General features: G+C 37.1%; 1 protein-coding gene across 1 annotated transcript in view; it reads left to right on the top strand.

Moving 5' to 3' along the window:
- Window positions 1–23,012, top strand: part of ADAMTSL1 (ADAMTS like 1) — a 381,590-nt gene that overhangs the window by 70,312 nt on the left and 288,266 nt on the right. Inside the window, exon 4 of the mRNA XM_059411591.1 lies at window positions 17,882–18,118. Coding sequence (XP_059267574.1) covers window positions 17,882–18,118 — 237 coding nt within the window. The remainder of the gene's footprint in view (window positions 1–17,881; window positions 18,119–23,012) is intronic.

Below are 23,012 nucleotides of genomic sequence, written 5' to 3'. Positions count from 1 at the left end.
GGGAACCAGCAGCATTAGCATCATCTGGGCTCACATGAGAACTGAAAGAGTCTTGGGCTCCATCCAGGTCTGCAAGTCAGAATCATCATTGTAAGGAGATCCCTCAGATGACACGTCTGTGCATTAAAGTTTGAGAAGCACTGTTCAACCAGTTAATACATCCTCTCCCAATATAAGTCACTGAGTTACCCCACAGATACCCCACAGTTACAGCTGCTGTGCAGAATCAGAGATTCTATGAGTGTGAGATGAATCTTTACTGAATTAAGCCGAGTAGATTTTGGAGATAGTCTGCATTTTCAAAATCACCTAACGGGGGGCACCTGGGTGGCTCAGTCAAGCATTATCCTTTGGCTCAGGTCATGATCTCAGGGTCCTGGGATCAAGCCCCGAGTCAGGCTCCTTGCTCAGTGGGGAATTGCTTGAGATTCCTTCTCTCCCTTTGCTGCCCTCTACCCCCAGTACTCATGCTCACTGGCTCTTGAGCTCTCAAATAAATAGAATCTTCAAAAAAAAAAAAAAATCACCCAACCTATGCTAACAGCTGTAGTTAAGGTGGTAGTAGACAGAAGGGTCCCCCAAATATACCCATTCCTTATTCCCCATAACTTGAGAATATATGTCGCATTGCATATCAAAAGGAATTTACCAAAGTAATTAAGGTTGCAGACCTTAAGACAGGAAGAGTGGCCTGAATTATCTAGGTGGGTCTACTCTAGTCATGTGACACCTTAATAGCAAAGAATTTACAGCAGCTGGAGGCAGAAAAGATATGACAGAAGAAGTCAGAGAGACCACAGCATAGGAAGGCTTTTAAACACTGTGACTGGCTCTGAAGCAGAGGGGGCCCTGCTCAAGGACCAGAGAGAGAAACCTCTAGGAGCCTGTTTGCCTCCAGCTGATCTAGCATGGAAAGAGGGACCTCTGTCCTACAACCGCAAATAATTGAATTTGGCCGAAAACCCAAATGAACTTAGAAGTGGATTCATCTCCTGGCTCCAGAAAGCAACTTAGCCTTTCCAACACCTTGCTTTGGCCTCAAGAAAGAAAACTGTAAGGAAGCCAGGGACCCAGTCAGCAACACTCTACCTGGACTTCTTTCTTCCAGAATTGTGAGATAATCAATCTGGGTTTATGGTAATGGTTAAGGGAGCAACAGAAAAATGAAGTCATGGGGCGCCTGGGTGGCCCAATTGGTTGAGCATATGCCTTTGGCTCAAGTTACAATCTTGGGGTCCTGAGATTGAGCCCTGATGTTGGGCTCCCCATCTCTCTTCCCACTGCCCCTCTCCCCATTCACTTGTGCTCCCTCGCTCTCAAATAAATAAAATATTTTAATAAAAGAAATAAATTGAATACAGTCAGTAAACCAATGGTTGAACACAACTTGTTTTCAATTAATGTTTGTGTATTAACAGCATTGTGGTGTTTAGTAGATATTAAGATCTTTGCAGTATTTGAGAAGAGGATGGAAACACCAAATACAGTGAGATTTTTACAAAATTCAAGTTGGTTATCAAAAATTTTAAAGTACCCATTTAAAGAATGGAAATGCAATCTATAATTTCCAAACTAGCAGAAGAAATACTAGAAAACAAAGAGAATCTTGCCAACTTAATAGAAGTTCAGGAAGAAGGAAAAAAATAGCAAAGAAAAGCCAGAATAAACAGAAAATACAAAACAAGATAGTGGTTGCTCAAACTTAACAAAGCAATTCCACAGTTTTTTTCAGTGATTGTTTCTATTCTCAGCCCCACACGAATTATATATATTCTCTTGATTCCATATCCTTGCCAATGCTTGATATTATATGACCTTAAATTGTCTAATCCTGTGGGTATATTCCTGGAATATACCCAACTTGGTCACATATATTACAGTTTATGTATGTCTGGTTTGGGTTTCCTAAGATTTTATTCAGGTCTTCTGCATGGATGTTTATGAGTAATTTTCTTTCATATACAATCCCTACCTGGTAATCCTTACCCATTTTGATAAAATGGGAAGCGTTCCTTCTTTTTCTAGTCTTTGGAAGAATTTATTTCAGATTGTGATTGTCTGATCCTTTCATGTCTAGTAGACTTTGCTTGTAAAGTCATGAGCAAAGTTTTTTTCTTTGTGAGATTTTTAATTACTGATTGAATTTCTTTAAAGGCTATTATGAAGTAGAGCGTGGTAGTAAAAAGAATGAAATTTGGGGCCACACTCTCCATGTTCAGTCTCAATGTTGAGTTACTAACTATATAAAAGTCATTTAACCTCATGGTACCTCGGTTGTCCCAGCTGTAAAATAGGACACGTAGTTGTGTCATGAGGACTAAGTGAGTTGATATAGGTAACCCACGTAGGACAGCACTAAATTCATAGTAAATGCTAAATGTTTATTTTTATTTTCGTTATTTCTATTTCTTCTTGAGTATTCTTTTCCTTTTGAACAGATTTTGCCTAAGACTAAATTTTCATATGTTATGGGCATGAAGCTGGTCATGCTTTTCTGTTACTATCTTTTATATCTGTGCTCTTTTTGTGTCCATTAATTGTGTTTCGGATTTGTTTTTTTTTCTTTTCATCTTACCGTTTGATAACATTTTCAGAAATTCATCTAATTTATTAGTCTTTTCAATGGCCAAACTTCAGCTTTCTTGAGTCTATGGTTTCTATATTTTTCGTTTCATTGATCTTTGTATTATTTGCATTTGTATTATTTATATTTCATCTGCTTTCTTTGGATTTTTTTATTGTGCTTTCCCTAATTTTTTAGGTTTGATGCTCAGTGTATTAAGTTTCAGACTATCTTGTTTCCCCATATAAATGTTCAACCAAATACTGCTTTGGTTGCTTCCCATAGTGCAATAAAGAGAATTTCATTATTCAGTTCTAGGTATTTATAATTTGAAGCAAAAGTAATGGAAATTTGACAGTTATTTACTAGTCTACTAACTTCCAAATATATGGCAGTTTTCAAATAATCTTTATTGGTCTCTAACTGTTATATTCTAATTTTGTTAAAAGTGATTTTTTTAACTCAATTTCTTTGAAGTTTGTTAATATTTTCTTTATGACCTAACATCCACGTGTTGTTGGAAAAAACATGCAATCCCTGATCTAGAGGCGTAAGCTTCTATATATGAGTATATCAAACATTTTAAATGTGCTTTTCAAATCTCTTACTTCAACGATTTTTTTTAACCTGCTGGAGAGAAGAATTTTTGAAGTGTTCTACTTTGTTGGCTAATTTGCCAATTTCACCTTGTGATCTCTTTGAATTCTTTCGAACATGTCCTATTAATAGATATGCATTCTAAAAAGGTTTTATTCCTGGGGAATTTTACCTTTATTCATAATGTAGTGACCATATTTATCAGTAGTAGTGCTTTTTGCCTCAAAATCTATTTTGTCTGATATTATTATAGCTAGTCTACATTTCATTATGTTAGATTTATCTCATATATCATTTTCATTCTTTTACTTTCAATATATCTCTAAGTTTGAGTATCTTGTGTAACTTTACACAAGATTTGTGTAACAGATTAAATTGTAATCTGGACATCTTTGCTTTCTTCACTCTTAGCATTTACTATGATTAATGATAAAATCAGAATTGTGTCTACCAGCAGATTTTGGGATCTCTAGTTCCTACTTCAACATTTCTTTTTTTTTAATTTATTTAATTTAATTTTATTTTTAAGGATTTTATTTATTTATTTGACAGACAGAGGTCACAAGTAGGCAGAGAGGTAGGCAAAGAGAGGGTGGGGGAAGCAGGCTTCCTGCTGAGCAGAGAGCCCGATGCAGGGCTCGATCCCAGGACCCTGAGATCATGACCTGAGCCGAAGGCAGAGGCTTTAACCCACTGAGCCACCCAGGCGTCCCTCAACATTTCTTTTCTCCTTGTTTGCCTTCTTTGAACTACTGAGACTTTTTTATTACACTTTTCCATCTACTGGTTTTAAAGTTATACATCATTTGCTATTCTTTTAGCGGTTATTCTATATCTCAATATACATACCAAAGAGCTAAAGTTAAGTAGTATCTGTACCTACCTATCAAACAATTCAAGTCTTTGAAAACATTTTCATTCTAATTACCCTCCTGGAAACTTATATGCCTTTGTTGTCAAGTGTTTGGGCTCCATTTTTATTAACCCCACAGATTAGATGTTTTGTGTAGTCAGTGCTTTATACAGTCAGCTCATCTTTATTAGCCCCACAGATTACTCCATGTAGTCAATGTTTATTTAGCTATACTTGAAATAGTCCATTTTCTTTGATCTCTATTCTTTCTTAAGTCCTAGATATTCAAGGAGTACGTCCTTTAGAAGTTCTTTCAGTGAGGGTTAAATGGAAATAAGTGCTCTTGGTTTTCTTGTTGTTTGTGTAAAGTATCTGTACTTAGTTCTCTTAAATATTAATTTTGCTGTGAAAATAATTATCTCTCTTAACACTTTAAAGAGGTGTGCATTGACTTCTAATTCCCATATTTGCTGTTGAGAAGCCAGTTGGCATTCTAATTGTTTTTCCTTTGTCTTTTCTGTTACTTCTTTTATGATTTTATCTTTATTACTGGTATTCTGCAGTTAGCTATGATCTGTGTAGAACAGATCATTTGTTTATGCTTTTTGATTTTCATTGGACTTTCTGGTGCAGGATTTGTATTTTTAATTTTTTTTTAATTATTTTTCCAAGAAAATTCTTGGAAAATAATTTTCTCATGCTTTCTATATCTTTGCCTCTCTGTACTGTGTGTCTTCTGTAATTTCAACTCTTCTCCCTTTTTTTTTCAACTCTTCTTTCCATTTAACAATGTGTCTTCCTTACTGCCTAATGTCCTCCTTAATGCCCATCACCCCATCCCCCCTACCCACCTCGCCTTTCTCAACCCTCAGTTTGTTTCCTAGAGTCAAGAGTCTCTCATGAAACAAACCCTCAGTTTGTTTCCTAGAGTCAAGAGTCTCTCATGATATTCTCCCCATCTATTAAGTCTCTAAGCCTTTCTGTATATTTTATTTGCCTACCTTCCATTTTATCATTTTTTAAAAATTCTCCTTTAGCATATTAAATTTTATTTTGTATTCTGTGTCTGATAATTTTCCTACATGAATTTTTTGTGTTTCCTTATTTCTACTGTCTCCTTTTCATGTCACATTTTTTTCCTCATATGTTTTGTGATATTTCTATGTGCTTTCATGATTGTTGAAATTTAAGACCACTCTCCTTGTAGCCTAGGTTAGTGCGTGTACTTTCTGGGAGAACTACATCTGCTTTTGAGGGAGAGGATGTTGGGATGGGGTAGTGATCAGAATGAATCAAGACCACTTTATACAAAGTTCTTCACTGTCTGTTTTGTGTGAATTGTGTCCCAGATTCTCTTGAGTCCTGTTATTCGGAATTCTGAAGGAGACTTTTGCCCCATTCCTCATAGGCAAGTTTCCTTGTTTTTCTCTGTGAAGCTGAGTGCTTTTGTTTTGCTGGTATCATCCCATTTTTGTTGTTGTTGTTGTTTTTTTTGTTTGTTAATAAACTCTGCTATTCACAGAAGTTTTAGGTTCACAGCAAAATTAGGCAGAACGATTTCCCATGTGCCTATGCCTAGCACAAGCAGAGTCTTAGCAACTAAGCCTAAGCTAGCAACAACCCTCACTGGAGTGGGGGTGCATTTATTACTATTTATTTATTTAACACTTATTACAATCAGTTGACCTACATTGACATATAATCACCCAAAGTCCATAGCTTACATTATGGCTCATTCTTGTTATTGTATATTCTATGGGTTTGGACAAATGGATAATTTCATACGTCCACCATTGTAGTATCATACAGAGAAGTTACAGTGCAGTAAAAATCCCTGTGGTCTATCCATCACTCTCTTCTTCATAACCCAGAAACCACTAATCTCCTTACTATCTCCATATTTTGGCCTTTTGCAGAAACGGAGTGGGGTTGTTTCTCCCCTTTTCCTAGTCCTCTCTGAGGGTTTTGTCTTAAGGTCTAGGCATTAGGTGGGGGATCTTGATACTCTTCCACAGCTTACAGTCCATAAATGTTATCCCTTGTACCCTCTCTTAGAGGCTATGAAAATGGAAATCTCTAAACCACCAGGAAACCAGCAGATCCCTTTAGGATATCCATTAATTTCCTCTCTGAATTCATGCTTTCTCATTCCTTTTGTCTCTGAGAAAAGCTCCTTGCCAACTCAGCTGTCCATTTAACATTTCTTTTATTTTATTTTTATGAATTATGGTGTTTTTAGGTGTTCTGTGGTAAGAAGCTTCCTCAAAGAATCTAGTCCTACATTTTGTTATGTCTAGAAGTCCCTTCATCCAGTCTTTGATTGGATTGAGTAACAGATACTTCTCTGGCATAAAGTTTGTTCCAGGCTCATCATAGGCCCTTAGTAAGCCAAAAATAAAATACAGGTTGGTTAGTCCAAGAATGAAAGTAGTTACAGGGTGCTACAGCATCTCAGAAGGAGTTGCCTGGCACAGGCGGAGAATGGGAAGCTGTCAGGGAAGATGACCAGGAAGTGATACCTAAGATTTAAGGAGTCAGCTGGGTGATTATGGAAACCATATTGGATAAAATCAGTCAGAGGAACTCAGCATTGAGGGAATGACAAGTATTCCAATGTAAAGTGTGGGGAGGTTGGAGAGAAGTCTGGAGAACTGAGCCTTTAGAACAGAAAAGTGCGGTCAGCTCCCGCAGAAACATGCTAAGGTATTTGTCACACTGCCACACCACACTGAACAGGAAAAACAGGTTGAAAGAGTTCTAAGGAATACTGACAGTGTGCCTCATGGCTCTTTCCTTTGTCACCTTGTCTGGATTCATGCTTAAAGGGAAACAAAATATGAAGAGAAGTAATCTCTATCCAGAAGTTATCTTCTAATTTCAAATTTTCTGCCACTCTCCCTGTAATCCTGTAGCTTGAGATATGGCCTCAATACCCACCCTCCTCCTTCAAATGGTGAGCATCACAAAGTCAGGGACTATATCCGACTATTCCCCATAGCCTGTTTTTTGGCAAGTGTCTCTGTTTTTTGAACATATATAATTAACAGTTATTGGGATTGATGAAGTAGAAAGCATTATTATTCATCCAAAACTGACTCTAGATAAGTTGAATCCATCTGCATCCCTCTTTACCTTAGCCTCCTGCTGCCCACTGAAGGAAATGGAAGGTTTACAGGCAGAAGACAAGAGAATCAACTTTGGAGCAATGAGCTCTTCAGGATGAGTCTGGAGCTCGGAGGCCATGCTTTAAGTTTCAAAGGACAACCTGAAAACACTGGGCTTTAGGGGTCAAAAAATATATTTCTCTAATTCCTTTTTGGTTTCTTAAAATACGTCCGTGGTCCAAGATCAACAAACTAAGAAGTATGAGCACATAGGAACAAAGCTGAGTGTTGTCATCCATTAAACTTATAACCCAGTACATTTGGCACGTGATATTGTTTGATTAGATTCATATGTTAAGGCATTCAGATAAGTTACTTTAATTAAAATGATGCTTAAACAATGAAATAAAGTAGTTCTGGAGATAGCAAGACAATGGGGAAGGCAAACCTGGATGAAAAAAACCCAATCTGAAGTCCTTCTGAAGTCCCCCTAAATCTATGTAGCCCAATACCTCCAATAATAACCATAGCAAACACTTGTTGAGTACTTACCATGTGCCCATATGGATTTAAACTTACCTTAACCCATTTGTGTTCCATTAGCCCACAAATCTACCATAGGACAGTACCAGCCACCTTTCCACTAGGGTAAATCTTGAGACCCTAGCAGGGATAGACCTTTCCCTTTCATTTAAGAGCCTACTCCTTTCACTGTGTTCTGAAAATGGCACCCAATGGTCCAATCAATGGCTATAACTAGAAGCTGGCTAGAGAAGGATTAAAGGAACAGTGATGGACCCATCCTCCTGGGCGAGGTCAAAAGAGAGAGGAGAGAAGGCAGAGATTTGATTAGTGATGCATGTAAGTCCTAAGCCCCTAGGAGTAAAAGGAAGGAAATTTAGAAGGGAACTGCGAAAAGATAGCAAACAACTTCTAGGTCCTTACCCAAAGAGTGCCTAGTGGTTATTTCAAGCCATTCACAGTACTGTATCATCTGCCTCCAAAAAGGAGCCCTTATTAGATACAATGCCAGGAAAACAGACAAGCTCTCGGGATTCACTGGCAGTCAAAATGAAGTGAAGCTTGCGGGGCACATCAGGCGGTTTGTGCCAGACAGTGATGGAGAGAAGAAGGTGAGGCAAGAATGTGGGGGTTTCCTCTCAATTTTCTAACATGGTATTTATCCTGAATTGCTCTAGACAGTGTCCTTTTTCATTTTTCTTTCAAGTGACTGGTACAAACCCCGCATGTTCTGGAAGACAATTTCAGTCTTAATATTTGCTCCTTTGTAATATGCCAAGCTATAGTACCCTTTCCCAATAAATAGAAACAGTGAAATTGTTATGCAGTCGTGACAGTTTAAGTATTTATCAGCTAAAATATTCCCTTTGTATAGTCTTTCCTCTAATTTGACTCTCTGCCACAAATATTTTGGTAAATGCAGTTTGAAAACAACAACAACAACAACAACAACAAAAAACCCTATGTAATTGTGTGCTTATAAAATGAAATTGTATGCTATGTCCCAAAAAAGAATTATAAATGACCACTTCCAATATGCTGATTTGGAAGGGCAGGGGAAAACGTTTATTTTAAAACTATAAAAAAAATCATAAAAAGGGAGAAATGCTGATTTAAGAAAAGATACTGCTAAATTGGAGCTAATTCAAAAAAAGGGACTAAAAATAATAAAAGGCCTCAAGGAATGAATATTTTCAAAATTGAGAGAATTTAAGAGTCTAACATGACAAACTACAACCAGTCTTACAAATACCTCTGGGGAATTAGATTCCGAGAGTCTGCATTGTTCAAAGGAGAAAAAATAAAAGTACTGAAATAAAAGCTACCCAAAGGAAAAAAAAAAGAACTTCTAAAACTAAATGTTTTAAATGTTTTTGCTTAGATCAGCTCTCAGATGCCTGGAGTCATTAAAAACTAGCCAGGCAAAGCATTTGTTTCCAGATAACAAGCTCTAATCAAGTAAGTTGGGTGTGGTTAATGATTTATTATATCATACATTTTTGAATCTCTTATGTCTGGACCTGAATGACACACTGGAGTGGTTTAGAGCTGTTCAGTATACCCATAATCAGTGTTCACTTAGGAGGCACAGAGTAGGGCACAGCCAAAGTCTGAATAAACTAGAGAGTTCCATACTATGTTACAGGGTCCCAAATCTGTAAAGATGTTCTTTGATTGAGCCTAAACCTGATCCAGAGTAAGGCATTAAAATGGTTAATGATTAGATTTTGTGGGGACTTACCCTTAAAGATGTTATTTTCCAAACGTGTTGACGGTTTGGAAGAAGAATAAAGAAAATCAGCACATCTTTTACACCAGGAAAAAAAGAGAACAAAAACAAGGACTTTTAAAAAGGTCTTGTATAGGAAAATGTCATGTCCTAAGAAAGTCTGTTGGCATTTTCAAAAAGGAGGAAGAACGAGCCAAGAATGACCTCTACCTTCTATAACACCACCCTCCAGAATGGACCCCATTTTCTGCACTTTGCACTCACAATGATGTGTTAGAGATTTAAATATTGTGTTCTTGAAATATAATAGAATTGCCTCCATACAGACTGTCTAGACAGGGCAGGGATGTCTGTTTAATTTCATTTTATGTAGCAGCTAACAGTCTTTTACAAATAAATGGTTTTGATGATGATGTTGATGTTACTGTAAGCAGGTGGCCAGAATTTGGGGGATAAAGCTTGATACCTTAACATTAGCCCTTTATAGTGCATGCATATAACATGGAGTGTTATATAAAATTTACAAATGTCTGGCTATTTATTGAATAATAAATAATTTCAGCACATTTTATGTTTCTTAATATTACCCTGTTAAATTTGTTGATGTGAAGGAGGAAATATCAATCTGCCTGTTCAGAAAGCAGGCAAGAATCCCTACTCACTTTTCCTAGTGTCTGAAATGCACAAATATTCTTGTATATTTGTATTTTAAAGAAAGGGTATTTAGATGTCCCAGCAATGAGAAAGCTATCAAGATTTAGATTTCCTGCAAGAGATGAGAAAATAGAGTTGGAGTTTCTACAATGAAAAATAGCACCTCTATTTCATTTAGTTCATACTGTAGTCACTCATTCTTTTAACAAACACTGAGTACTATTCTATGAAACAACCCAGCCAAAGATTCCTGTCCTTCTGGAGCTTATGCTTCCGCAGAAGGAGACAGACAATTAAAAATGAGCATGATAAAGGAGTAAATTATATGGTATACTTGAAAGTGATTAAGTATGACGGGGGGAAAAGGAAATGTTGAGAGGATAAGTAGGAATCAGTAATGGGAGTGGATGTTGTAATTTTACGGAGATTACTCAGGGTAGGTCTATTTGAGAAGGTGATATTTGAGCAAAAACTTGATGGAGGTGAGGTAATTAGCCACTTGGAATCTGAGCAAAGAAAATTCCAGGCAGAGAGAATAGATAAAACTTGTGTCCTAAGGTAAAAGCATTCCTGTAGTATTCAAGAGAGAGCTGGGAATCCAGTGTGGCTGGAACCAAGTGAAAAATGATGACAGTAGGGGTGATGGGGTCAGATCTTTACCTCCAGCTAAGATGAAGATTTTGGCTTTTATCTGAGTGAATCGCAAAGTTGTAGCAGAAAGTTTATACAATTTGCTCTGTGCTTTAATAAGCTCATTCTGGCTGCTACACTGACAAAAGTCTCTAGGAGAGCAGGGTAGAAAACAGACCATCAGTTAGGAGACTATGGCAATAATGCAGGTGACATAATGATGGCCCAGACTAGGCTGTGGTCAGAGTCTACATACTTTGTCTAAAAAACCAGTCTTTCCCAATGGATCAGATGTGGGAGTCAAGGATGAGTCTAAGGCACTGGTTCATAAAGTGTGGTCACCAAACTAGCAGCATTAGAATCATCAGGGAACTTGTAGAAATGCATGTTCTTGGACCTAACCTCAGATCTACCGAATCACAAACTCTGGAGGGTGGGGGTCCCAGCAACCTTGTATTTTTCACAAGCCCTCCAGGTGTCTCTGATACATCCTCAAGCTTGAGAACCACTGCCTGAAAAGAATGGAGTTGACTGTGACTGGGAAGGATCTGGGGAGGGAACAGATCCGGGGAGAGGAAAAGGATCAGGGGTTCAGGTTTGGACCGGTGAGCGAGTGACGTTTTAGATCTCCAGATGGTGAAGAAGCCCTTGTGTATCAAAGTCTGAAATTCAGGAGAGGAGTCTGAGATGGAAATAGAAATTGAAACATTGGTTCTGTTTCTGAGAATTAAATACCGTATTACATGGGTTGTATCAGTGGATATTTGCTGTTTAGTTATTTCCCCTTAACTTTTTTAAAATATTATCTTTATAATTTTATTCTTTATATTTTGTATTATTTAAATTTTGTGAGTTAACACATAATACAAGATTGGTTTCTGAAGTAGAACTTAGTAATTCATCACTTACCTATGATACCCAGTGCTCATCACCGTGAGTGCCCTCTTTAATCCCGATCATCCTTCTAGCCTATCCCCCACCAACCTTCCTCCACCAACCCTCAGTTTGTTCTTCATCATCAAGAGTCCCTTATGGCTCGTGGCTTGTTTCCCTCTCTCCTTTTTTTCTTTTCCCCTTTCCTATACGGTTGTCTGTTTTCCTTCTTAAATTCCACATATGAGTGAGGTCATATGGTATTTGTCTTCCTCTGACTGACTGACTTCATTTAGCATAATACTCTCTACCTCCATCCACATCATTGCAAATGGCAAGATGTCATTCTTTTTAATGGCTGAATAATATTCCTCTGTGTATGTGTGCGCGCGCGCGCGTGTGTGTGTGTGTGTACCAAATCTTCTTTATCCATTCATCAATCAATGGATGTTTGGGCTCTCTCCATACTTAACCTGGCAGGCGAAATACCATGATCACCCCAACTCTGAATAAAAGAAGCAGAGAGCCAAGTAATGGAGACAAAAATATACAAACAGGACAGCCTGCCATCTACTTAAGTGTGCTAAGACATTTGTAAGCTCTAGGTATATATTTTTCCAGATCCTCCATCCATTTATTGTGAAGGAAACTTATAATCTCTTCCTATTTTACCATCAGTACATCAAGGATTCCCAATGTTTCTTCGATAAAACTGAGAACTAGTAAGTTTTTCTAAAGTCATCAAGTAGCTGATAAATTTCTCTATATGTTTATATCATGAAGTAGCAATCCCAAATTGCTAGCAAAGAGAGCAAATGCCTTACTAAGCAGCTCTGGTTTCCTGCATGGAAACGTTTATGAGGAACGAGTGGATAGGGCAGGATGAAGGGGCGATAAAAAATTCAGAAAAACAGTTACAAGATAGAGAAGTAGAGTGGGAAGCATAGATTTCTTCCATGGCTACAGTTCATGTGGCCACCTAAACACATTTTCTGTGTTTTCTTGATTATTATCAGTTATTAATAGTGACTCTGTAAGCAAAACCACAGAATCAGAATATGGCTCTCCTATAATACATTAAGTGAAACAGCAAAAGTTACCAGAAGAGAGGCGGCCGGTTAGCTCAGTTGGTTAGAGCGTGGTGCTAATAACAAAAGTTACCAGAAGAGGTCAACCATCGAATGACAGAGGTAAAGCAGAGACATGTCCCTCTGGAAAGAAAATGTCTTCCTTAAAAAGAGAGAAAATAAAGAAATCTATTTTCTGTATTATTTTTTCAAAATCATCTTAAAGGCCTTTCAGATGCTCCCACCTTAGCTGCCGAGAGATCATCTTTTATATTCCATCCAGTGGGTAAACTCTGGAAAGCCTAACTCCCTTTTATTCCACAATGTAATCTGATCCACCTATCATCATCAGGGGACATCTGGGATCCATCTTATCTTTCCCACTGGCTAGTTGATTAACCAGAAAGTGTTTTGAATTGGATTCATATATGGCAGAACTCCACGGATTTTATGATTTATAATGGGAGCAAATAAGAGGTCAGATTTTTATTTCTGTCCTTTTAAAGAAAAAAATTCTGTTGCTATTAACATCGAGTATTTAAAAATTGGAGAGAAAAACTGTGATATTGTATTAAAGGCTAAATACAGTAATTCATGGGATCCTCTATTTTAAACAAAATACATTTTTTTTTTCAGAGTGAGGAAGTCCTGAGTCAGTACACTGATACAGGCTTGTCAATCCACAGGCAGATTACAATTAGTTGGAAGTAGACAGAAGGCCAGGGAAAGTGTTAGATTGCTCTTTCTTGCCCCATCTCCACTTGATGGCGTTTCTAGAGACATAAGAGAGGCTGGAAGTTGGGGACCTTTAATCCAGGGCATCTTTCCCACACCATGTTTTTTGCCATATTCCTGATGGAGGATGTGTCTGGTTCAAATAGCCATTAGACTTTTCAATAATCTTAATTGTTTTCATCATTACTACCTATGAGCCAGGTTCAGTGCATAAGTATATAAATCATTCACTTGTTTTCTTCTTTCATTATCCTCACTGAAAACTCATGATTCTTACTACTAAGATTTTATGAGACCCAAAATCACAGTGTTCATATCCATTACCTTCTACATTCAGTATAACCTAAGGAAAACCACATCTCATGGGCAGAGCTGTTGACGTGGTATCATAAAGCATCTCTCCAGAAGCTAATATTTCAAAGGTGATGCCCAGGATAAAACAGTAAATATTTTTTCAAAACAATTAGGGCATCTGTTTCTAAATCTGATTTCTGGGGGGATTAGGAAAAATAGTGGTCTCATGAACCAAATTATAATTAAAAGCTAGAAACTTGGTATAGGGTGAATCTCTATACAAATGAGAGCTGTTCTGCTGTAATTATTATGATCATACTGGAGGGACAAGAAGCTATGATGACTCTGCTTGAGTTTCTGCGCCTGCAGCTGGGTGATCCCAGCTGTATCGGGGTTCAACGAGGGTCTTGAACTATGCTTGAGATGTTTTGGGTTCAACAAAGGAGCTTTTGCCAAATCCTTCTTCCCTTAATTTTTAAACATGTGTATTTCAAGGGAAATTTGATTCATATGTTTCTGATTCATTTACACTTAAATCATCAAAATGTTATTTTGTAAGAGCTATTTGATGTCCAAGAAGCTTTCTGAACCTGTTTTATAAGTCCTCTTAAATCCTTTTTCTTAAAACAGGAAGTTGCATTTTGCCAAGTACAAATAAACTAAAACATTAAAAAGGTTCAAGTTCAGTTTCCAACTCTCAACGCCAGGTTTTAAGTACATTCTCAATTTAGCAAAATGTATTTTCCCACCCCTACAAAAATATGGGTGGAAGAAAAGGCAGTAATGATAAAAGTGAGTTAAGGAATTCCCAAGCATTATTATTCTAGGGACATTTCTCCACTTGTGAAAGTTCACGAAACCTGTGACAGATACTCTTGCACTGATACAGGTGAGTTGAGAACAGGACCAACAGTCAGCTCCTCGATTTTCTGTTTACTGTTTTCATCACAGAAAAAGAAAACCTAAAAGTGTTAATATTATAACTTTTGCTTATTTTACTTTTGAATGCCTTTGAGTCTTCTTTATTTTAGTAAAGATGGCAAGACTCAACACATTTGGTTGAATAGAAGGGGCTGTAAGAGACTAGGCAGTTTTATGTCCTTACTAAGATGATGTAACATCAATTTAAAAACATAACTGACACTCTTCTCGGAATTGGATAAGTGCAGAAAATTATCTCTGGTTCATACTAAGAGGTCTCTTAATTATATATTACCCTCATTACTTTAATGCAGAGATGATTCAGCCTGACCCTGTAATTCCCTTACCACTGATTCACTTTCATTTCTAGAAAAAAGAGGTGAAGATTAATTATGAGAGGGGTTTGTGACCATTCTGAACAATTTCCCCAGCGTTCTACTTTCCTTAGTCCACTTCAGCATTTCTTTTGTGCTACTAAGAAATCATGTGATTCTTGAGATGGCAGATATTATGCAACTGAAAACACTTAATTTAAACATCATTGACTGGGGGCACCAAGTGGCTCAGTCAGTTGAATGTCCAACTCTTGTATTCAACTCTTGTATTCATGATCTCAGGGTCATGAGATCAAGTCCCCTGTCAGGTTCCATACTCAGCGGGGAGTCTGCTTGAAATTCTCTCTCCCCTCGCTCTGCGCCACGCCCCCGAACAACTTGTATGCACTCTCTCTCTCTCAGAAAAATAAAATAAAATAAAATAAAATAAAATAAACATTATTAACTAAGCTATCAGTTCTGATGTAGGAGCTCACATTCAGTGGCCACCAAGGAAACTTGTTGATCATAGATAGCAGCTTTTATTAATGGTCTCTGTTGTGTCTCAGATGGGGGAACTTTAGGAAGAGGATGTGTAGATTGGAAGGCAATGTTCAGTCATAGGGCTATCTCAGGACAGAAGCTAATGAATGAGAGCTAAGCAGATTTGTAAACAAGTTGTGGTCTTGTTTTTAACATGAACCCATGAAGAGTGACTGCTAAAATCTGTTTTTGCTTTTATTTTGGAATACATGATCTGAAAGGAGCCTGCATTAAAACACTGAAGTTCAGACAGTTTGTGTTACCATCGTACAACTTACCTGTTGTGTGATTCATGGCATAGTTTTGTAGGGTGTGGTTTTTGTTTTAGTTCTCATGAAGAAAGACTATCACAAAAGACAAAGTACAGCATGCTTATTAGCTGATAGGTTTTTAAAAAAATTTTTAAGTTGTAGCCTATCATTTACAAAATTAATAAGTAATGAATTTTTTTTTTTAAAGATTTATTTATTTGACAGACAGAGATCACAAGTAGGCAGAGAGGCAGGCAGAGAGAGAGGCGGAAGCAAGCTCCCTGCTGGGCAGAGAGCCCGATGCGGGGCTCGATCCCAGGACCCTGAGACCACGACCTGAGCCGAAGGCAGAGGCTTAACCCACTGAGCCACCCAGGCACCCCAATAAGTAATGAATTTTAATTATACTTTTTTTCAGACAATATTTGAAATCACTTAAGCCTCATTGGGTACCTATGTGTCTATACCTATATTATATAATTTTTCCCTTAATACTATATTTTATTCACTCCAAGAACATGTATTATAATATCAGTAAAATACCTTTGAGATTTTGTATTGCATTTTAAACTATTTTGTGTTCATCTTAAATAAGTGTATGTTTATCCACCATCTTGGCTAGAAAGAATTTATGCTGCCCCAAATATTAAAACCTTACATGTGGCTTGGTATTACCACTAAAGTTTGAAAAAAGAGTCAGAAATTCCCTTTTATAAAATAGAGTAATGCTATTCTCACCGTGCTTCTTTAAAGAGATTTTCAGAGAAAGCAGCCTTGTATAAGAAGAACCCTTAAAAATGATGATGTGGTAACCAAGACCTGCTAAAGGCCACATGCAAACCCCTATTTGAGGTTTTTAAAAAAATTATAGAAAAGGCCTTTCAACAAATGAATAGGCTTTTTTTTTTTTTTTAAGATTTTATTTATCTGAGAGTGAGAAAGAGAAAGGAAGCACAAGTGGGGTTTAGGGACAGAGGAGGATGGACAAGCAGACTGCCCGCTGAGCAGGGAGCCCAAAGTAGGATTCCATCCCAGGACCCTGGGATCGTGACATGAGCCGAAGCCAGATGCTTAATTGAGCCACCCAGGCTCCCCAACAAATGGATATTCTATACCCTTCCATACTAAATTCTAATCTGAACACATGGAGAATGAAATAAATATATGCAAAAGGCTTTCTGAGGAATGGGTGATTCTTGCCTTTTTCAAGTTGAGTATCATTTGCTTTCACTAAAATATATCAGGTTTTAGATAATAGCCATCCTGGGTTATAGTTTTAATTTTAAAATGCCCTTTATAAGATATACATTTAAAGCATTCTTATTTTCCACTGGTCTCTGCCAATGTGATTTAAAATTCAAATTCAGAGAATCTCGTAATTCTCCAGCTTTTTCTCTTCAGTGGGTTCATTGAATAATCATAGTAATAGCTACCATGTACTTTCTTTCTTATGCCAGTATTTGGCTGACATAAGCCCATGAAATTCTCACAGTGACCTTGAAGGCTAAGTAGTATTATTGCCTCTGTTTAAACAAAAGGAAACCTAGTCTCAGAGAGACCCACTGTATCATAGCTTTGCTCCCATCTGAGAAGTCCAAACCTTTGCACTCTGCTGTGTTGCCTTATGCTAAGGAAATTCTGATATAAATGCTCTTTTCTCTTTTTTGCTCCCCATATTTAATTCTAAATACCGTGCAGCCTAAGTTTTAGAAAAACTCACAATTACACAAAAAATGTTTGAAGGAAACTATCACAGCTTTGTGCTGTGAGCTGTTATAATACTGTCATAGCTTTCATTATTAGAACTGAAAGCAGCAGACATGTTTTTTGACTAACCCTCTGACTTTAGTAAGGTCTACTGAAGTTACAAGGAAATCAAAATGGTATTTCATTGGGGAGGGATCTGTGGACCAATCAACATATTTCAGAAAATAGATTCCAGGGTGACGACTTAACCAACGAAATGGGTATAAATCAGATCGATCTCAAGTTGGTTACTTTTTCCATTTAGCTTTAATCCAAAAATATATTTCCAGGTGATCACTTTCTCAAAGCTCTACATTGTTCAAAGCCAAAGAATCCTATGACCCCCTCATGATATACAAGTGTCCATCTCTAACACCAGGACATTTGTGTTATTTTCTAAGACTTTGACAGACCACATGGCTGCCCCAGTTCCCTGTTTGGGCTGCCCTTTTCACCTGTGTGTCCCTCTCACCTCTCTTCTCCAGGACTGCCCACCAGAAGCAGGTGACTTCCGGGCTCAGCAATGCTCCGCTCACAATGATGTCAAGCACCATGGCCAGTTTTATGAATGGCTTCCTGTGTCTAATGACCCTGACAATCCATGTTCACTCAAATGCCAAGCCAAAGGAACAACCCTGGTTGTTGAACTTGCACCTAAAGTCTTAGATGGTACCCGTTGCTACACAGAATCTTTGGATATGTGCATCAGTGGTTTGTGCCAAGTAAGTGCTGGTTTCTTTCCATTCTATTTTCCCAGAAGGTTTTAGTGCCTCTATGTAAATACCTTTCATATAGTCCTGCTATTTCAATCATTCAATGTCCCTTTTTATAGAGTTTATGAAGGATGACAGATTTGATAATTGAGGTTTAATTTCAGTTGAAACTACAAATGTTGTAGTTTATGTTAAGGAAAAGAGGGCTGGAATTGTTTTTCCTTTCTTTGAGTCTCTGCTGAATATGAAAGGCTGAAAGATCTTGACTGTGTGTGTCAGTTTTGTATTAGACTCTGAAGTTGCCTCTACCTTGGTTGTCCCTAAAATGTATTTGCATGTGCATTTCTGGCGTGTGTGCATGCCTGCGTGTGTGTGTGTGTGTGTGTGTGTGTGTGTGTGTGTATTTGGAGGTATCGATTTTCATTTACTTAGAGCTTCAGAATACCTTGGGTAAGATTAGCTCTGAAGTTTCCACGTGAACTCCAGGCAAATTTATTTCTTCATTATTGTAATTGTAATTTTGTTGAAAGTTCAGGCAAACTCCTGAAAGGCATGGAAGTGTGAGCTAAGTCAGATTTCCTCCAGGCAAGTCTTTAAAATAGGGATAATAAAGAGATCTGATTTCTGGTATCAATTTATCAGTTGGGTGGGGAGTTAGTAACTAACTAGTTAGTTAGTTAGTAAGAAGTAAGAAAGTTAGTAGTTAATATGTTTGCGATGTATTTGCCATCTTCAACTTTGGATTAGGGTGACCAACCTAGTTTTTGGAGCAGGTAGTTGCTAAAATTTCCCATGGAAATTTGACCATATACTTTTTGTATTTCACTAAGTAGACATTCTGAGAATCTTTGCTTCTTCCAAGACAATATTGGTTGAAATTTTTCTCTCTTCAGAATCTCTAATATCTCAGCTAGCAATATAAGAATAAGTGTAAAATATGTTTCAGTAATTTGTCTTTTCAAATTCACATGTTTGTTTAAAACCTAAACCTATATTTACATATAAAAGGAATAACTGTAATGTGAATTACTGTAAGAAACGTGAGGTATCCTGAATGATTTTCTGTATATGAGAGGCGAGACAGACATGCTAAACCTTCATAAAATCTAACATCATGAGACAGGGAAATTGCGGCATGTCCATGCACTTCCCAAGTGGAAGGATCAAGGTAATATATATATATATGTCTGTGAATGACTTTATATACAAGAGATATGTGAATTTCAGATACAAATTGGAATATAGAATCTTAACTATTTTAGAGATAGGAAACACCTAAGAGATTATCTAGTCAATGTCCTAAAAAGCCATATATTTGAGTATTACTTGTGATATTTGGTGCCTGCTTCCTTCTCTGGGATTTTCACTGGTGTGGAATTGTGAAATCCATAACAGCTTTGGGAATAATAGAGAATTGTAAAGCAAATGCATATAGACAAGAAGCTATGTTGTAGGGAATGGCAAATAAAATAATAATTTCTTATGTGTTTTTCCTACTGGAGTAAAACCAGACAGAGTTCCATTTTGCAAATTGAGAAAAAAACCCAGAATAATTACATGATTTTCTGAAAGTTATATGATTGATCATGAAAGGGAACTAAATTCCTGGTCTCTTGATACCTAGTCCAAAGCTGTTTGTACTGTATTACACTGATGAATGGACCAAAATAAACAAGACAGGTCAGCAAATTAGGTTTCATTTATTTCTGTGGCATGGGAGTTCAACGTGGCCTCTTTCTTTCCTCGACTAATCCTGCCAGCTGGCCTCATATATGTTGGCAACCGAAAGGGAATCCTATCTCAGCAGTGAAAGTATGAATTTTATATATAGTAAATATGGAGTAATAGTGCTGGATGTTTGGTTTACAAGTATAAGATGCCTCCTTCACTTCAATTCCTATGAGTTTAACTTTTTAGATTGGGGGGGGGTGGAAAATGTAAATTATAGAGTATCTGAAAAGAATATCTAAAAGGGGCAAAAGCATGGGAAAGGAAATGAAATAACTGGGATTGCTTTTAGGCACTAATACGCTATTTGGCTAGAGAGCAGGGCACCCCCAAGGTCTACTGTAAGAAGACAGAGAGATTGTTTGGGAGAAAATCATAGATGCTTGAATCGAAGACGGGCAGGGCTCTGCAAACAGTGGGTGGCCAGGAGTGTTTTGGTGGAGAAAAAGCAAAGTCAGAGCTCTGTCTTTAAAAGATTTAATATAGCTGCAGTTGTTGGACTTTGAAATGCAAGGTCCTAAAACCAAGGAATCCATCTGGAAGGAGACTCTTAGATCAGCCAAGGTGAGGCAAAGTATGAGCCTGGGTCAGGGCAGTGACAGTGAGGAAATAGTAAGAAAACTAAGCCTAAAACCAGAAAGGAGTTTTCATTTTGATTAAAACTAGGGCAAAGGGCAGAAAGCAATAAATCAAATTAATCATGCTCAGGGGATCAAAAATTATAACTCAATATGAATTTGTAATGGGTATAATTTTGGATCCTTGCTACCATTACTGTAACAGCCTGTATTTTCATGATTAGAGCCTACTTCAGCTTTATAAAAAAGAGGGAAGGAGCAGATGATAGCAAGATGACGGAGGAATAAAGATGGAATGTTTAAATGCAGTGTAGACATTTTTAGAAGGACAAAAGTAGAGTCAGTCAGTGTAAGAAAAGCACTCACTACTACTTCATCGAGTTTAAATGCATACATTTTTTTCTACTTAGAAAAAAAAATTCCTTTACTTAGCTTCTATCTGTGTATTTGTATTTTTAGTCTTTGGTAAGTAACATCAAGAAAAAGTCATATTTTCATAATTTTGAAACTGTCAGGAATCTCAATGCTAAATGAAATGTGCAGTTTTTCACTTGAACAGTTTCTCTAAGTTTTCAAAAAAAATCATTTTCTCTGCTCTATTTTCCCTCATTTCTACAACATTTGTTGGGGATTCTTAGCTCTTTCTCTGGCTTGCTTTCTGCCTTATTATAACTTTCTTGGCAAGCTGTCTCAAATATTTTTGATGCCTGACAGATATAAATTATAAGTATAAAGAAGCAAATATCTACCTTTGGACATAGCCTTGCTTTGATAAAAAATGACAGCGTAACTACAGAGAGTTGTCATTCATAAGTACTAATTATTTCTGTTAATACCTGTTTAATGCTCAAGTAAAGAACCACTTCCTCAAACTGGGCCTTTTACTATTAAGCTATTAAATACAACTATCAAACTATTAAATACAACTATTAAACTACTGAATACGACTGTGGAATCTTAACCCTTTCTAGCCAGGAGATACCTTAACAATCCATAGAGAAGGAAACTGAGACCAGAAAATGTCCCAAGGTCATGATTGAGTGGCTTGTCTCTATTTGTTGGGGATTTGCTTCAGGAAAATTCTAGAATCATCACCATTTATAATAATGCCTTACTCTTAGTAATATTGGAGTGTCGTATTAGGCAGTATAATCGTTCATAGTAGTAATATTAATCATAAAGTAACTTCCATTTTTGAGTGACTACCATACCTAGGCATTTTTTGTCTATTTTTTTCTAATACAATTGACCCTTGAAAAGCATGGGTTCAAACTTCATGGGTCCATTTACACATGGATTTTTTTTTCAACAAATTACATTAGAAAAAATTTGGAAATTTGCAACAATTTGAAAAAAAATCTGAAGAAGAACCAAGTAGCCTAGAAATTTCAAAAAAATTAAGAAAAATTTAGCTATGTCATGAATGCATGAAATATAGGTAGAGGTAGTCTATTTTATCATTTACTAATGTAGGACACGCACAGATCTATCATAAAAAGTTAAAACCTATCAAAACTCACACACAAACACAGATTGTACAGGATCTCTGCATTTCGGACATTAATAATACCCACACCACCTACAGTGTTTTGTATCAGTAAAGCAATATTGATGGAGACATTTCATCTTGTAAACAGGTGATATAAACTTACTGTATTGGTAAATTGCAGTACAGTCCAGAAAATATATTTTCCTTATTATTTCCTTAACATTTTCTTTAGTCTCTAGCTTACTTTATTATAAGAATACAGTCCATCATACATATAACACATGAAATATTTGTTAATCAACAGTTTATGTTATGGGCAAGGCTTCCAGTCAACAGTAGGCTGTAAGTAGTTAAGTTTTTGGAGAGTCAAAGGTTGTACATGGATTTTCAGCTGCATAGGGGTGGGCAGCTCTAAACCTCAGATTATTCCAAGGTCAGCTGCACTTACAACTCTCCGTATTAGGCAGCATTATCTTCATTTCACAGATGAAGAACTGAGGCTCAGTCACAGCACCAGCCCAGAGGTACTGAGTTCTGTCTGACTTCCAAACTCCTACTTCTCTGGTGAGGCTGAGTGGCTAGAGATAGGAACCATCTGATGTTCCGAAATGGTTCCCAAACTAAGCTGCATACCAGAATCACTTGGAGAGCTCTTAAAAGATACGACTCTTAGTCCTCATCCCCCAGAAACTCAGATTTATTAGTTCTCTATAGAACGCTCTCCTTATCCTGTTGGTTGACCAGATTTATGAAGCACTTACGGGCTGAGAAGCAGACAGGATTTAAAGTCAAAGGACACAACTTAGAATCTGGCTCTTCTTTCATAATCTTGACCAGCCTTCCTGAATTCTGTTTTTCAATCTGGGGGAAATAAGGCTGTCTCTCAGACTATCGTGAGATATTCATATGAAAATGCCTAACTGTAAAGTGCTGTGGAAATGCAGAAAACCCTAAACATTTTAACTTGAAAAATACATAAAATTTGTGGTTCCCTATGTGAGATGTCATAACCCTGCAACAACTCAAAAAAGTTTCTAGAAGGAGATAAAGCAAGTAACTTCTTATTCCGCTAAGAGCATTAGAAAAGGAGAACTTAAATCATGTATTT

The sequence above is a fragment of the Mustela nigripes genome, chromosome 9, assembly GCF_022355385.1.
Source record: "Mustela nigripes isolate SB6536 chromosome 9, MUSNIG.SB6536, whole genome shotgun sequence".
Taxonomy (NCBI): Eukaryota; Metazoa; Chordata; class Mammalia; order Carnivora; family Mustelidae; genus Mustela; species Mustela nigripes.
The sequence above is the reverse complement of the archived record's forward strand: the minus strand, read 5'-3'. Positions and strand labels throughout refer to the sequence as shown.